The 17,768-nt window shown below is 38.6% G+C and overlaps 1 protein-coding gene and 1 long non-coding RNA gene across 3 annotated transcripts; one reads left to right on the top strand and one right to left on the bottom strand.

Annotated features, from left to right (window-relative positions):
* Positions 1–3,893: 3,893 nt before the first annotated feature.
* LOC111242856 (uncharacterized) lies at positions 3,894–8,057 on the bottom strand. Of its 2 annotated transcripts, none has more exons than XM_022787755.2 (4): positions 7,742–8,057; positions 5,581–5,803; positions 5,121–5,185; positions 3,894–4,149 (listed from the first exon to the last, which is right to left on the bottom strand). In XM_022787755.2, the coding sequence occupies exons 1-4, from the start codon at positions 7,916–7,918 to the stop codon at positions 4,072–4,074; spliced, it is 543 nt and encodes a 180-aa protein (XP_022643490.1). In that variant the 5' UTR covers positions 7,919–8,057; the 3' UTR covers positions 3,894–4,071. The 2 variants fall into 2 exon arrangements, with proteins under 2 accessions (XP_022643490.1, XP_022643491.1); XM_022787756.2 differs by having other exon boundaries at positions 5,581–5,656.
* A 234-nt stretch (positions 8,058–8,291) lies between these two features.
* On the top strand, positions 8,292–15,456 carry LOC111242857 (uncharacterized). The gene is made up of 3 exons (XR_002670182.2): positions 8,292–10,064; positions 11,355–11,472; positions 14,099–15,456. It is a non-coding gene; the product is annotated as an uncharacterized LOC111242857 (long non-coding RNA).
* The last annotated feature ends 2,312 nt before the right edge of the window (positions 15,457–17,768 follow it).

The following is a 17,768-nucleotide window of genomic DNA, read 5'->3' as shown; positions in this document are numbered from 1 at the left end:
TTTTATTAGATGCTTATATAAAATCATAATCTATCAAATATATATATATATATATAGATTAAGTTAGGGCAAGCAGAGGATGAAACGTATTCACATTGGGACCATGAGATGAGAGCACCTCAAGTTTCAAAACTTCACCTTACCCATCAAGAAAGGCAACAACCATTATAGAAAAAAAAAAAAAAAAAAAAAAAAGAAAGAAATTTACGAATTATGATAGTATACAATGGTAAGATAAGACGACACTCAGTCTCTAAATAGGCTGCAAAGCTATTGCCCTAGTTTCGAGCAGAAGCTTAAGGAAAGCGTATCAAGGCCATTTCGTATAACACTTTAGAGATAATAACAATGGTTTGATTGCAGCAGTAGCCTAAAGAAACTACAACGTAGTAAATATTGACAGTTATCGACAGCTATAAAATGAAGGCTCAACATAACATCAAGTATAACAATAGTTGAAAATTATTAAAATACTTTAAATGTTCAATCTGAATAGTTCGATAATTATATCGAAAGATTTTCGACTAGAAAACCACAGTTTTTTTTTTATTTTTAAAGAAAGAAAAAACATATCTAGTTAACTGTTCGATCATACGGTGAAATGTATGCGGTTCTTCTGAATACAGTATGCACCAATTTTTTTTTTTAGAAAATCCTCTTTTTTAGAAAAAATTTTTAGTAGCCTCGTGAACAAAAGCTAATTCGAAGTGTTTAAAGACCGAATTAAAATGGTCATTTTCTAAGGGTTCGAATTCGTAAACGGAGTTTGTAGGTTTTACTTTTACAATAGAGCAGTATTGAGAAGGTCTGAACTTCAGTTAAGAACGACCCTCAGGAACCAGTTTGTGGTAAACCTTTTCTATGGGCAACAAAAGAATCAGCAACTTTGCTATAATAAACATTTTGAATGTGCGTAAACAATTTAATTTAATATCGAAAAATTTCAATTAACATATTTAGTTATTGAACGATTTTTCGGTAGAAATGGTAACGCAGAGCACCATGTTTGCATGCTCCAACAGGTACTTCGCGTAACAGGTACTTTCATTAGTGCCTTTCCGTAAGCATATTAACTAGCGATTCAATAAGTACTGGTTGCGTGAATGTTGTCGTACCTCGTCGAAAGATAAGTTAATAATGTAATAACGAAAGCTAATAACTAAAATAGCAAAAAGAACGCTGCAAACAATAAAAACCTAAAAAAACAATAATCAGTGCAGCGAAATAATTGTTATTATTATTACAACAATAACACTTCGACTGTCAAGACGATAGCAATTTTATTATTATTATTTATTTTTCTCATATTCAGGCGGGATAAAGCAAGGCTCATACGGGCCAATCTAAATTTTACTGCGTTATTCTGTTAATTGAAACAATATGTCACAAGGTAAATATTTGACCAAGGTACGTTTTGAGCGAAGTTAATTATTACAGGAAATGCAAATGTTATAAATAAAACAACAAGATGTATATAAAAGATCTGCTTATGTCTCAATGAGCTAATAGACGATGCCTCCACACTGAGGGCGGGGCATCGCTTGTCTCGTTTAGCCATTATACATGCATATACACAGTAAAGTTCAATAATAAGATGTTTCTATCATATGATAGAAACATCTTTTAAACCAAGTCCAAGAAGTCTGGCTTTTTATAAGATAGCACTGAATTTTACATATCTATATCAGAAATTCATTGAGGAGCTTTTAGAGAAATTTATTGACGAATTATATTTGGGTCCCTCTTCGGTTGCTGTATTCTATTATAACCAACTATGTTTGAGAACTACAAGGGCGCACGTGGGTAAATTGGACCACTATTTTTGTGAACACCCAGGATTTTTTTAAATGATTTCCTTCGCATTGTGGCGCCCTCTGGGGACTAACTACTGCACTACTGCAGACAATGTTTTTGTGTTTAAAATTTCGCTCCATTGCCTGCTTTCTCGCACCGCGCACAAGAAGGCATTGCTTAGGACACTATTTGAAAAAAACTAGCGTGAATTCACACTAACATACGATTAAATTTTATTTTAAGCATACTTGTAACTAGAGATTTCTATAAGCTGCCTTTAGGGAAAGTTGAATTCGAGACATTATCACGTTCGTATTTACCCAGTTTCAAATCAACTATTGATGGACATATTAAGCGTTAACCTGGTTATTTATATTATATCGATTAATCATTCGTCGTTTTTAAGTCTGATCATACGGGTCATCGTCCGGTTGTTGCTGTTTCCTAAGCTATTGTTACCACTCACGTCTAGAATAAAATCGTTAAAAGAAATACGTGCGTCTTTCAAGAACACGTCAACTCTGTCCAAAGCAAATCTTTAACAAGAAAGTTAAACTAACGACCAAATCACGAGCAAAAATGCCTTTGGAGAACAGCATAAATTAGTACATTTACTAACAATTAACAATGGTAGAAAAGCATCGGTAGAGGGAAATGCTGCGATGTCTGATCTTTTCGGTAATTAACGCGAAAAATGCCACATTTAGCCGCACAAGATATAACTAAATATGTCAATGCACAGGTCGATGAGTTTTCGCCGTAGTATCCTGTGTCTATTGTGCAAAGCCAAAATAGATAGCATTATGGTGTAGCATGTTTCGTTTTAGGCATCTTGATCGCGTAGGACGCGACGAGTTGAATATGGCGTGGGATATGAATAGGACAGGCGCTTGCGGCCGATAAAAGAAAGCGCCATAGGAGCGCTTCGGTGGAGAATTATCAACCTGACTTCGTGGCCAACGCAGACGTCTAACGGTGTTGCTGCTGCCCTCTGTGGAGCCAGGAAGAAACATAAAAACAGGCCCGCCATATTTGAGATCAACGGAAGAGGAGATACTCTCTAGTAATAGAGTATCTCCTCCTCCCATGTTCCAGTTTGCTCAAATATCACAGCGCAACTGCTTGGTATCTCAATGTAGCCTATGATGTATCACTGAGTTTGACAATTTCTGAATCTAGATACAGGTGTGTATATACAATAGTGGGTAGTTAGCATGGACAGCAGCATCGAGAAATATCGATGCTGCTTTCAATAACTAGGTCGCTGCTGTGGGTAAAGTTACGTCTATTCTAAACCAAGCAGAGAAACGCAGAAAAACCTATCACAAGACGGATCACAACTGTGTTTTCTAACAATAGAATATGGCAGAGTTGATCATCACTACTATATTCAGCAACTGCAAACAATTCTACCTATAAGTCATTTCTGACTCCTCTTACACGATACCACAAAGTAGAGACAGCCGATGTTTTCAGGAAACACGCGCCTTAGATAAGCCTAAACGTAAATATCAAGACTAGTTGGATCTGTGTCATTTTTTACTTTTTTGCATGCTTATGCCATACACGTTATTTTGAATCATTCAGACATTTTACTGTGGTTGATTTTTAACCTCTGTAAAGAACATTTTTGACTAATGCCGTCTGAAGCACAAACGCTTCCATGAGCATAAGACACCGTGGAACAGTCTGCTGTGAAGTAGCATTATATTGCCTACGAGATTCTCTATATTATCACGTGTGAAGTACAACATTTAGACTCTGCGTACCATACACACATGAAATGGTCTAGGTTCGAAACTGAGCGTAGGCACACTCTGTTCGATTATGAGGGCAGCCACCTGCAGCAGTGCCTAGCGGCAGCATATGACAATTCGTGTAAGGCTAACCCAAACTATAGGCGTACACATGCACCCTGCAACGTCTCCCCAGGTGAGCGAACGTAACGATTCTAAATATCAATAAGTGTGTAAAATAAACGTTTTTACATACAAGGGTGTGTGTGCTAGATGCCGCGGGAGAACCTAGTAATGCTTTCTATTAAACAGTCTAAGAGCTTGAGTGATATAGAGGATATATTTTATGGAAGAGAATATGGAAAATATTTAAGCAGCATTTATTAGTCAAATTTCCATCATTTTAATACAATCTTCGTAACCAATCGCTCACTCAATACGTGCAACATAATCAAAATTGGTTCCTTGAAAATGATTTTTTGTCCATCGGTTATTCTTTATTTGCGCATACTTTGTGGGCGAAGTCACAGTTGAAATCTATTTAGTAGACCGCCGTTTTCGTTGTTGGCGAGCTCATCGTAGCTGCGTTTTGGCATCCTTTGCCTTTTCGGAGGCAGTCCTGAAAATTGGTAATCATAAAAAAATAACGGTTAGGCTAGATTACGATCCCTCTGATTTGGGTGTTCCATATACGACTTTATGTATGTATTTATGTAACAAAAAACGGTACTTCCATACGCATATCCAGCGGCCACTTGTTACCGTTATCTATTTGTCCTACTGTCGCTGGATATCTACGACAAAGTGCATTCGGTACTAATAGGTCACGCCGTAACGTACGCTCGTAAAACGCTACGTGTTTGACTCGAAGGGTAATAGGGTCATCTATGCATCATTAAGAAAAACACGTTCAATAAGCACTATCCACATTAAGTTAAAGTTGACACGTGGACAAGGTTATTTAAAGGGTATGGTAAGGAATGGAGTCATTGATTAAGTGTCTAGGCGATACTGTAAATGCAATTATTCGAAGGGCACTAAAATTTAGGAAATTACGTGTCGACCTGGGACAAGTCATCTGGCAATTTCCCGCCCACGTTTTCGATTGGGCGCATGACTTACGCACAGCTATTTCCGTTCCTAGCTTAAAACTTTAAATTTTTTTTCTGATCCTGTATTCAAGTGCATTTATTTCAAGTGTTTGCATGATTTTCGGTTACAATCACACGCTATAGTGTTGAAGCTTTCACGGACCCTGGTTGCGGTCGATATGGTTTGGCGCTTTAGCTTTTTTTTGTAACGCTGCGTTAGAGTCATGAGTGTAAACCCTCGCATCTCATTCATAGGCATACCTTCATAGTAAAAAAAATCTGACTAAATTTGATCTTTGGCCATTCCAATCAGTGTCTGAGCAAACTCATGTGTTATAAATAATCAGTAAGAGTTAAGCGTCTCGTAACTGTCGGTCCTTAAAAAAACAATGACTTCACAAACAAAATCGACGTTTTGTCCTACTAAGCGACGTCTGCGTCGTTATTCAAGTAGCACACTACTTTAATGACATTTATGCACATATGCATTCAAACTTACCATGAATTTATCCGAGGTACATTCTGCCCACTTGAACTGGCACTCAGAGAGGGTTGAAGCCTTAACTGTCAGCAAGAAAAGGAAACTTCCATATTATATATAGTGTCATAGAGCAAGTTACATTGTCGATCATCTGGTAATATGCCAATTTTATCTAATGCGTGTAGTCGTTTACGAATAAGGAAAGACCTTGGTCAACTGCACTTCACACGTGGGGCAAAAGTTTTTATCGATCTGAGCCGTTGCAATAAAGGGAAGCGTAAGGCACTACCCCATAGTACATTCACATACAGTTGAACTAATATATTCCGACAATTAACAATGGACGATACGATGTCCCAATTCCACAAACCGCAGCTTTTTCGGGCGGGCGCGTCACGTAAGTCTGCCATCACAAGTTTAGCTCACGTACCCTAGAGAAAATTAGCGTTAGTTACACAGGAAGTTAGTGTATGCTCACCTGTAAAATATGACTGAAGTTCATCCCGACGTATGAAGACGTGAGCGCAGTCGTAGAATACACTTATCTGACAAGCCTGGATTGTGGCAGATCGATATTCAGTTAAGTGACTTTGCGATGCGTTATTTTTTGCTGTTAGGTTTTGTTGGATTTCTCGTATAGATGCCCTCACACTGTCGTGTATTGTATTGAAGTCGAGGGGATGTTCGTTCACGTTCCAATCCTGTTTTAGAAATCGTTATCGCTACTTATGTTTGTATCTGTGGTCATAGATAGGCAAGAAATGTTTTGCTCGATATGTTATTAATAGATTGTTATTATATCATTAACTTACTGTTATTTAATTAGTCCAATCATTTATCTCAGCCGCGATCGCAAAAATCTGCCACTGCGTAGGTTGTTATAGCGAAACAGGGCTGTCACATTAAATTTTTTCATTACACACAGGATCACGTACTGCCGTTAGTACAATTAAATTTACAAATAAATATGTCTATCAGTCAACGGCCAGACACGGAATTAGTCGAAAAGAGTGGCGAGGAGGAAATAATTCAGATTATTTAGACTGAAGTTTCCTTCTCAACGTACCCTTCCAGTTATCCTTAAGGAATCAGGAATTCAATAGAACGACATCTTCATTTAGATATTCATATATATATATATATATATATATATTCAAATGAATGAATTCACAAATTATGTATGACATATTTACAAGTTCCCATTGGGCACCGCGTTGAGTCAATTTTTTTTTTATCTTGGCCGCAAATTATTGCTAGCGGGTCTGCACGGTGCTGTGGCACAGCACGTGATGTATAACAGCATAATAACTGGCATTTTCTACCTCTTTATGGAAATAGAAATAGATCTGTCAGCTCATAGTGCTACCTTGCCGTATGCTACTTACATAGATGTAATCTATCAACTATTATAGGTTCTGTTCGCTTTCTGCGTTTCCTGAATCCGGTTCAATTCCGAACAATCGAGGAGCATGGACAGATGTCAGTACATGGCCCTTTGGTCTATTTTATTGACGCCGCTTATACTATTCGACTGACTCATATTTGACGTCAGAAAAAAGGACGTTTAGGTTTGATTAACCTAAACAAAGGAAGCTTGTGTGGCATAAAAAATGCCGTTAATATACCCGGCCTATAAACGTTTCTATATTTTATATAAATCAAACAGGTGCCCTCTTTCAGTCAGCTTGATAATTAGAGCTCTGAAATGACCTAAATATAGGGTACTCGTAGTACACCTAGTACGATACTCGGTGGTTCGTTTACCCATAGACATGCACCGCAGCAAACATGCCTGCCATCGCTAAGTACTATAGTGCTTGTCTTGCCTTCTGTCCAAAAGGTATTTGTGTAAAGCCTATCTGTTCTACGGTATGTCATTTTGTCCATCGAACTCAACATGATTCTCACATTAATTATCCTTTCCAGCTAAATTTTTTCCAAATACTTAGAAATTTGTTTCGGTTTTGGATTGCTATTTTGGTGTAAGCATAGATATCGCGAATAAATTCAACCAGCTCAGCTAAAAACAACATTCAAAGATCACGGTGACAATAATTTGTTCGATTTTGTTTAGATGAATGTTTTTCAGACACCGGCTATGCTAAGAAGCATCTCTATCTGATGGTAACTGTTTTTCGCGTTGGCCTTGAAAACGTCGGCTCCTTAAAAGACTGCTTCAAACTAAGACAAGGTCAAACTCAAGCCTAATAGGCAATGAATGTTTTTCTGCATTATATAATAGCTGAACTCAGTATTTTCACCATAGAATCCCTTGTTCTACTCGCATCTATGGTCGCTGGCTGTACGTTTCATTCTTCGTGTCGATCGCAAACGATTCGTGCTTGTATCACGAATGACGACAAACAATATCAGGCCTGAACGGTACACAATTCAAGTTTCTCTATCTATCTATCTATCTATCTCTATCTTTCTATCTCGATAAAAAAAAAACATTCACTTCTACTGTCTGTTTAGAGGCCATCATTTTTCAACTCGCAGAAAATGCCTATATACGATTAAAAAACATGCCAGTTATAGGTTGAATGGGCGCCACTATTGGCTGTGGTAGGTAGGTAGGTAGGTAGGTAGGTAGGTAGGTAGGTAGGTAGGTAGGTCTTCACAATAAGCAATCATACTACCTCGCCACTTCTACTTTTGCTCGGTCTGGTTTTTCCCGTCACGGTGGAACTGGGATCCTCACGTCCTACACTTTCCAATCTGGCTTTCGTCACAGCTGCCGATGCAAACTTAATAGTCAACAGTAGTAATAAACTGGTTAGGAGGAGAAGTGCAGAGCTATTCAGGAACGACTTCATCGTGAGACCGTTGAGGAGACACTAGCACATTAGACGTTGTTAAAAGATCGAGCGGTTTCTCTTTTTGTGGACCACCTTCGCTTTCGGCACAGATTTTATAGCAACATCGTATCGTGATTATAGCTACCGTGTGCCCGCTGTGTCTGGCCGATTTCGAAGTAACGACAAGTTCGTTGTCAGTCGGTCATTTAGGCTGACGTAATGGTAGGTCTGTGTGCGCCCGGTTATCGAGTGGACTACAATGAAACGTAAAAAATACATGAGCATGGCCGTTTTAATAATCTGTTCTCGAATGATTTCATCGCTATTTGCAACGAATCTAAATGAAATCCATATTAAAATTCCATATTGCTCTAGTATTAAGGCTAATCTGCTTGATATGATAACAAGCTGTTGATGAAGATAGCATTGTGTAGGAGTGCTTAATTTTCCCGCTCTATTTTTATAATTTTAGCTAGCAGCCGCTTTTCTGTCCTCTCCGAGTGATTATCAACACCTGTCTCAGCAAGAGGGCGTTCTAAAGCTATAACAGGTTAGTACAAAACACAGCGGGGCAATTTCCGATGTCGATAGAGTGCCTGCTAATCTGACAGATGATATAAAGTTTAATCTAAACTCTATGATATATGAGTCATAGCCAACTAAATGGGAAATAGAGAAGTTTGTATCCATTGGTACTGTATTAAATGATGTAAAAGGATTTTTCTATGAACACAATTTCATTAGTGCCGTATTTTTATTGGTTTTATTTTTCACGAATTAATAATAATCGTAAATGAAGACAATTATAAGATATTGACAGTTTGTTGTATATTAAATATATAGTATATTAAATTCACTAGTATAAGTGAAGTATGTTTAAATTAAAACTAAAAGGTTTTACAAAGAGTATGAACAATGAGCATGGCGGCCTTGGAGTTCAAGTATTTTTTGTAAGCTAAGGCTAAGCTACCTGTTTCGTAAATTGAGAAAATAATTATTTAAATAAAATTCACGTCTACTATTAATAGTACTATTAATTAACCAACTGCTATTAATAACATGTTCATATGATTTTCAGCGTTCATTTAGGTTTTGCTAGACAAGACGATTTTTTACTGTCGTGTGATAATTCGACTTTGGGCCAGTGAGAAGTAGCCACCCTTTATCACATATAGTACTTGCTGGAAACCTCACTCTGCTCAGACACACACGTTTCTGAGGAATGATGAGCTTGTTGTCAAAGGTCAGACGGCGTCTAGATGTAATTTTGTTGGAGGCTTCAACAAAACGATGCAATACTGGAAAATTTCGATGTTGTTGAGGCTACTAGTTGACCGGAATACTACGTTACAGAAACATCGTTTTCCATTAGAAGCGATAGTTAACCTTCTGTCTTACGCAAAAGTTTACCCGCTGCTTCTACAAGCCCCTTAATAATTAAGACTTAATTATTTTATCAAAAGTATTCAGGGTAATTAGAACTTATCTATCTTCAGTACAGTAAAGTTTTACTTAAATTTCGTGATGCTTCGTGCCGTGATGAATAAAAAATTTGTTACCAACATCCCACAAGTCGTATCCACTGTGCGCGGCTTTCGATTAGCTAAGCCAATAGAGAAAAATACACTCGGTCCGTTCGTGTCCAATCGCATAGCCGATTCCTGTAAAAGAACATGAACTAACAGCGTGTCACAGGCATAGCACGACGTATTCATGAAATAAAACAATATTCCAAATAATAAACCAATAGTTTCTCGAGTTAAAAACTCTGTGCGAAAAAGAAATCAACTACACTTGGTTAGTTTTAAAAAAAAAATATATATATATATACATATATATATATATATATAGGGCAACACCGATGGATTATTTAAGGTGGTTCCCGTAAGGGTTTAAAAGGACTTCAAAGATTACGTTTCATAGTGTCCTGCTCTCGCATCGAAATGTCGAAGAGTTTAAAATAGCAAAAGTTCGCTTCTAGTTCTAAATATTTAAAACGCAACGCTATTTGGTCAATTTCCTGGCAATTGTTTTTCTGTTACTCAATTTAATCAGTTGTTGTTTACCGTTGAGCGGTTGTAAAGGCCTACATATCGTTACGTGTCTGCTCGTTCTTCCATATGAATTCTACACAGGAACAGTGGCTTGGCTGAGCCTTGACGCGGTAAGTAAACAACGCTATAGTAAGCCTAGATTAGATGCCTGCTGGAGCCGTAGTCGTTCTGATATGGCCTGATAATTTTAGCCACGTAGCCCCGTCATGCGGGGCAGTTGTTAAAATGAACTCGTGTACATTTTTCTCTATCGCTAGTGAAAGCATAAAAATTTCATTTTCCTGTGAAAAAAAAACTTTGCCAGCCAGAGCCTTGAGATAATTTCAAATTAGATCAGAAAATTTCGTCTAGAAATTAATCTTAGGAAAAAAAATCCCTTCGAAACATTAGTTCTTTCGGTATATCAGCTTTAGAGTGAATTAGGCAAGTAGGTATTTCTTCTACTTATCAACTTTTTACTAGAGAGATAATTAATGAAAGCTGCTAACTTTCAACAGCTAACATTCCAGAGGGTGTTGATGCTTTGATTGTGTTGAAAGTATACATTAACTTCCGTAAGTTTCCCCCATTCACAGGTGAATCCACCTACGCACTTCGAGTTTAATTTTGAAAAAACTACTACTACTACATACTAGGAAAATAAAGCTATCAGCTGACGGCCAACGACAATGAACAAAGATTGCTGTACATGAGTTCAGATTGGTTTGGCATTTGTAGCCTCAAGGCAGTGAGATGCAATTCACATTGGGGGATGTAAAGCGATTGAATTCAATACTTTTCGGTGCACTGCATTCTTACCGTACGCTTTTACGTGAGAAACAGTTAGATCTAGTGGTCATAAAATAGCTAAAAATGTCAAACAGAGCTAAACTAATAATACGCGAATGGAGAAACCAAGTAAGTCCAGTCACCGGTCAAGATTCTGCGATTTTTTTTCAGTTACCAAATAAGTTCTTATATACCGCATAGACATATATTCGGCAACTGGTTTGAGTTCGAACCCTTCAACTTTAGCCGAAGAAAAACTAAAACGGTTCCTTTATAAACATGCGATCCTTGAAGTACACATAGCCGCATGCGTCAACAAAATAGGGGTCTTAGTTAGAAAACAGCACGCATGTTGTCTATACGAGTAATGAATTAATAGTACACCTTTTATTACAGGCTAAAATTATCCTCTGTAATAGGAAAAGTAGTTTCTTTATTAATCGTGCCTTGCACTTTGGAGAACTTAATGGGAACCTCCATGCGCTATGAAGACCCTGTAATAGTCTGAGGTTCTATCTCTGATTTCGTGGGAACATCGGTGACGTTCTCATCTGGTCCAGTGAATTCGGAGCTAATTTTCGTAGGTGTTATTACCAACTGACCTAGTTATGCCTAACTTCGTTACTCTTTAGGTGATCCTGGATTGAGAGCACGCTTGACTTACGCATCTACATATCCTTTGAGTTGTACCAAGAAACCAATCGTGCTGCAAGTGCTCACCAAAATTGTATCAGCGCTGTGAAACAAATGGTAACTCATATGCATAGTACAGGTAACTTGCCATGTTATACATTGAGTGTCCTATTTGGGTATAAAGTACACTTCAAAAGAATAATAGATTTAATATTAAAAAAGATTGTTGACATTCTACAAAATAAGCTATACGATGCTGTTATAGATTTAGATTAGTGCAACTCAAAAAGAGGGTGGGTTCCAGAAGCTAACGGCCATTGCGTTGTCGTGTTGACCACGCGGGTTTTGAAATTTTCACCAGTAACTATATCTTTGTGCTTTTTTTTTTATGTAAGGATATTTCGAGCTAACATTTGGCTTCTAGGTAGTACTATACATGAAAATCGTTACTTTAGCTCAAAATTTATCAATGTGAGTTAGCCACTTGCACAGTCGTATTGGACCTTTCGCACGCTCCTATACCAAAAAACGGTACAAAAAAATGAAAACGAACGAAATCAGTCGTCACGAACCCCTCTGCGAGCGTAAGTAAAATCGCCGCTACAAGAGGAAATAACACGGTGTTGTTGGACGAGTCCCTAAAAAATAATTGATTCATCTGATAGATTTTCGATAATCTCAAGAACGGCGCCATTTTTTGAACAGCGATAGAAGAGTTTTGAAAAACCCTCATGCCGCCCGTACCGATATGAATAGAAATCATTTGCATGCGGGACACTCAGTGTCAATTCATGGCAAAAAATGGCTCACAACGAGACGATAATTTAAATATAGCTAAGAAAAAGTGTTCTAATAGTTACTCACATCCGTTCGTAATATACTCGCTCTAATAAAAGTAATCGCCGAACGTGCTAATAAACAAAAATAAGTTGTCACAACTTTCGAAAAACGTCAGATGTTCTTCAGAAAAAAAAGTCATTAGAAATGCTCGTTGGAAAAGTTCGATCAACGTACTTTACTTCTGATGTAGTTACGGTAACTTCAAGGGTAGTTAGACAAATTTAGCGCTTCAAAAGCGTGTAGCTGCCAACGCAGAATTAGGCGTATGAGAGCCTGGCCAGTCAGCCTTGTGCAACTATAAACTATCAGATGGAACGTTCTATTTATGCACGACACTGTCCGACTAAAGCGACTTTCCATATAAATTACTTACGCCAACAGCTTTCCTATCGCAATGGCACTTTCGTGCTCGGATGGCCACACCCTTTGACTATCATGTGCCAATCAGCGGGAAACTCAACATCTAGTTATCGCTCATAATGTCCTTTAGCAAATAGCAGGTACGGTCTCGTTGCCGAGCTGGTTGAGTTCGAATAGATTTTAATTGAATTGGCTACAAATTGAAATAGTCGTTGAAACTGTTTAGTAGACAATGTGTGATAACCTATCATCTCCAAGATAATGCATCGGCGTCCTCAGCCCTCCTCAACCTCCCGTCCTCAGCGTACCCGAGTGCATAAAAAAGGTCCGAACAGGCCGGAAAAAAGGGCTGACGGATCTGTTGCGCCTGACAGTTTATATGAAAAACGAACGGAGTATCAACAGAAAATATCTGCCTCTTTTCTGGTCATATATTTTCACGAACGACTACTAGATATTTCCATTACAGACGGACTTGTACCGCCTTCAACTAATAACTAGTTCCTTGAAACTACCAAATACCCGCCAGGTAATAAAATGAAACTGGTTTTTTCGGGTACGAGCATCGGATTCAGCTTTCTGTGACGACACTTTTAACCACTTCTAATATTACACTAAGATTTTAATAATGCGGTCAACGGGACAACACAGAAAACAAGTTACATATGTCTAGATAGATTAAATAACATCGTACCTTATTTATTCATAGGCACAGGACACTTGTTATAAACTAAACCTTGTCGAAACGTTGTAAAAATGTAATTAAATTTCAACAACGTATTGAAATTGAACGCCATCATAATAGTCCCTTGATACTCAATAAGAAAACAACTCTCGAATGAGAAAGCAGAACCTGAACATAATGACAGCTGGATTATGAATATCTTGATTCTAATAGGAACGTTGACAAAACAGTGGTACGTTCAACACTACTTTTGTAAACAAATATAATTATGCTATTCTGTCAAATGGAGCAGCGCCTATTAGTTTCTCTAAGTGGGCGAACTTTCTGTAGAAGCGCCATTCCCGTCGTAAGTTGAGAATTTAATACTCGATACAATCATAGCAACCGCAGTATCACTGATTATTGTTTCGCTAATGTCGAAATATAGGCATGAAGAAAGGCTTGTTCTGAAGAAGCTACACAAACATAATATCAGAGATACAGTGGCCAGAGCATGCGACCCTATATTTAGTTGCAAATGAATCCGACCGGATCGTTTCTAGTAGTAATTAGAGTTTCATTACGTAATACTTCTGCATCGTTGGACATCCCGGAACTCACGAGTCAATCAGTAAATTGGAGTAAGTAAAAAGTGGTCTGTCCATTGCATACTAGTAAATCGTAAGAATACCACTGCCTGACAACTTGCCATGTCTGCACAGGACGAAATCGCTAATAGTATTCTTCAGACAGTCCTCAGAATCGTCCCCGTTGACTGCAATGAAACTTCAAATGTTATCAGAGCCAATTCTTACTGCGAATTTTCTCATAAACAGAGTCATGCTAACTTGTCCGTTGGAATAATAATTTATTTTGCAGTTGCTGTCATATCGCTAATAGTGTCGTCACTTGCGTGATCAGACATACGCTTTACCGAGCGTGGGGAGCGACAGGGGGTAATCGGTGTAAGTGGCGCCTAACCAGACGGTATCGTCGGGGAAATGACTGTTACGACGAAAACATTCATTGCAAGGCGAAAATGATTAAAAATTTGAAAAAAATAAATAAAAACAGAAACATATACTTAATGACTTCCTCAGTGTTTGATAAAATTCACTGAAGTAAATGCAGAATAATTAACTTGGAGTGTGGATCCTCGAACCTCCTCGCAATCGGCAAGAATATACAGCCACTCAAGGTTCCACGGTAAATAACACCGACGGATTAGGGACTACACATAATCATCTCATACCTTTAACTTGTTGTCCATCAACTGAACCTGCAACTTTATGAAGCCAAATAGTTTCCTCTTGAAACATTCGTAAGTGTTTTATTAAATTAATTGAAGCAAAGCATGTAATCTCTATACAGTTTATACGAAAAGCCGATGAGGTGCGATGTCTGAGCCGTGTCTAGGACATATGTTTATATACATACGCAATATATATTGTTGTCCCAAATATATTTTACATAGACAGGTAAATTCTTTTTACTAATGACCTATCGACTTCGACCCTCGAGTGGAATAGATAATTGAAGCAAATGAGGCTTCACACTGCACGTTTTGCGGGGAACAAATGTTACAAATGGTTTTTTATCCTATACAGAAGTTGAACTTAAACCTGCGAAATGATTGTTAATAGTAAATGCTCCGATGATTCCATAAAAATAAATGTTAAATTGTTTGGTAATTTGCAACCGTCTTACAGGAATTAACCAGGAGCAAGTGGTTTGGTCATTATGGAAATATCGGTGCAAGGAAAGGTCCCTTTTAGAATAAAACTACGAATAGATTTAATCTGTTATTGTTTGTCGGTTCAGCAAAGGACGAGACCCAACAAAATTAGAAGCTTCTTCGATCTACGGTAGTAGATGGAATATCAGCATTCAGCATTATATTGAAGGGGCTCGAGAGTTTAGCGAAAAGGCGTAAGAAGTTTTTGCTAGTACCGAAGTGCCTATGTAAGATTTAGAGGCGATTGAGCACTGAAGTATCGAATGATGTTGACGCATACATGCTCGGTGGCAAGGATAATATACCCTATTTTTCAGGCAAACCACATGTACCACTAACATCAGCTGTATATACGTGACTTCACTTTTGCCCTATCCTGTCCAATCCGACAAAAATCAATTATTGACGAAGCTTCTTATAGGCATCCCTACATTACGCATACCCAGATGACACTGTAGTTTGCGAGCAGTAAATCCTCTACAGAGGAATAGAATATGATCGCATGAAAGGTAATCAACCATGAGTATATGCTAGTACAGGCGACGCCTTTCTAAAGCCAAATTACACTCTTGAATTCAACGCTAAAACAAGATAGTACTTAACGTTGTTGCGACGTAAAATGCTGAGTGAGGTTCATATTGCAGCTTTGGGTCTGAACGGCACAGTCTTCCTCGTGTTTCTCCATATGTTAGTTACTCTCGAAAAGCTGACCAGGGACTCCCGCCACTTTCAGCGTCGATCCATCAGCGTCAAACCAACAAGACAACGTTGTAGTTACCGTTGTAGGCTTGGGCCCTATATAAAATACAACACCTTAGTAAAATTGTTCTTGTATATGTATAGGAATATGTGCGCTAGAGTGAGTGCCGTTCTCGCTGATGCTGACGCAGTCTTGCCGTACATTACTTCCAGTTCGCCTCTACTCTCTTTCAGCCACTGACTAATATCGACTGGAGAAGCTTTGCATTTAATACGCAGGTCAGTCCATTCGGGGCATTCGACCTAAAGACTTGTCTTCGCAGTGTATCTGCCTTTCCATTCTGACCCATTTTTCGGCCAGCCGCGGTTAACACCTTACTCGACGATCTATTACCAAGATCCCAGGACCGGCAGCAGCTGAGGCGCCAGCTAACGAATCTTATCAAGCATCGAGAAGGGGCTGGTCCTCTGACTGGGCGTATTACCCACCTGGTGGGAGAAGGACACAATGAATCTCCCAGGGGGCTCATCGTAATGCATACATCAACCAGGTGTCCACCTCTTTCCTAAAGTGGTGTGGCCAATGGGAGGGGGTGAAATATAGCTCTGAGTGAAGACGACGCAGAGGTAGTATGTATTCTACGGGCATGTACTTGTCATTAATATTTGTTTGCTTAGAATGTTGTTGAATAGAGCATACTGAGTCTATTGATTTCTTGTGTTTCTTCTTGTTAATATTCTCATTAAGGATGCTTTGATAAAATTAGATTATTTAATGCGGATTAAAGGGGATTTTTTTTCTCTTTCTCTATAAATCTGGAAGCCGTTTTACTCAAGGAAAGATTTCGCAGAGATTACCCTCTTTGTAACGCATTCATTCCATTATCTACTATCGTTTCTTGTTGTTCGATCGGTTCACCATAAGAGCCAAATAAAGTGGATCATAGATAGATATACTTACCCTGCGCAAATGAGTATGTTTACGTACACATCCTGATAAAAGTGCAGATAAAAAGCACAAAAAAGGCAGGATCTAAATTGGAGTTTCCGATAATAACTCACTACACCACTTTAACAAACTGGAAAAGATATGGCGATTTCAGCTGGACGATAGTTTCAGACTTTCAGTAAACCCTTTCAGTATAGTTACATTAAGGTAACTTTGTGCTTGCGCACAGGCGTTTCGCAAGAACATGGATCACTTGAACTTAATTGTTATAGACGATCTAAAAGATGATTGATGTTAATCGTCCTTTATTTCGGCCCACTTCGATTTCATTTATGCATAGTGAATTTATTGATTAATTTACACACACTTGACTTTATTTAACTAGTATTTATTAGCCAACGCAACACTGATGTCCATGCAGCCTTCCGACTGAACAATGTTTTAAAGAGATATTGTAATTCCTAAATGTGTTTATGTGCAAACAATAAACTTTGCTATAACTAAATTCAGTTAGTAATGTAGATCGATTATATATAAGAGATCGATTTTGGTTAACCCCATATGTATGTATGTATATATTGGTATGGCGCTCACTGATAACATATAAAGCCCTAGGTATTTCCGTCGCTCTCGCTATATAAAGGCATAATGTAGATGTAGAGTAAATCAATCGCATGTATGGGAGTAATAGTACGACGTCGTGACATCAATGACAGCGAGAGGAAGGCAAATCGCCGTGGCCTAGAGATTAATCAAACCAAGAAAGGCCGAACGAAGCTGCAACTGGTTATGAAATTCCCGCCGGTCGTTTGAGTCCGCCATGGGCAACAGGGCGACCTATGTGCGGGTTCGCAAAAAAACCTATACGTGTTTACGGAGAAGAGGCGGCTTCTGCAGGACCGAGTCTGATTGCCGTTTGCATCCTGAGCATTTCTGCGACACATCAAATAATCGTACCTGCATGGCGAATTCCTGCGTGAGGCGAACGGTTACAATGTGCCGAGTCGCTTCGAGGCTAAGGATTTCAGCGTTAGCATCCAGGTCCCGTGCTTTCGCATGGCGCCGAATAAAGGCTCTATGTCCGATGCGAAGCTTTCGGCCATGCTCAAAGCGGGATGACAGATTTGAGGAGAATTGAGAACGAGCGAACCATCGTCCTGTTACTA

The sequence above is a fragment of the Varroa destructor genome, unplaced genomic scaffold (assembly GCF_002443255.2).
Source record: "Varroa destructor unplaced genomic scaffold, Vdes_3.0 BEIS01000001.1, whole genome shotgun sequence".
Classification (NCBI taxonomy): domain Eukaryota; kingdom Metazoa; phylum Arthropoda; class Arachnida; order Mesostigmata; family Varroidae; genus Varroa; species Varroa destructor.
The sequence above is the reverse complement of the archived record's forward strand: the minus strand, read 5'-3'. Positions and strand labels throughout refer to the sequence as shown.

What these genes read in the sequence shown, in the direction of transcription:
- LOC111242856 (XM_022787755.2), bottom strand. Translation starts at nt 7,918, where the DNA reads ATGAAGTCGTTCCTGAATAGCTCTGCACTTCTCCTCCTAACCAGTTTA. An exon ending in ACTTCAGTCATATTTTACAG is followed by an intron (nt 5,186 to 5,580) that starts GTGAGCATACAC and finishes TCTTGCTGACAG; the next exon opens with TTAAGGCTTCAACCCTCTCT. An exon ending in GTACCTCGGATAAATTCATG is followed by an intron (nt 4,150 to 5,120) that starts GTAAGTTTGAAT and finishes ACCAATTTTCAG; the next exon opens with GACTGCCTCCGAAAAGGCAA.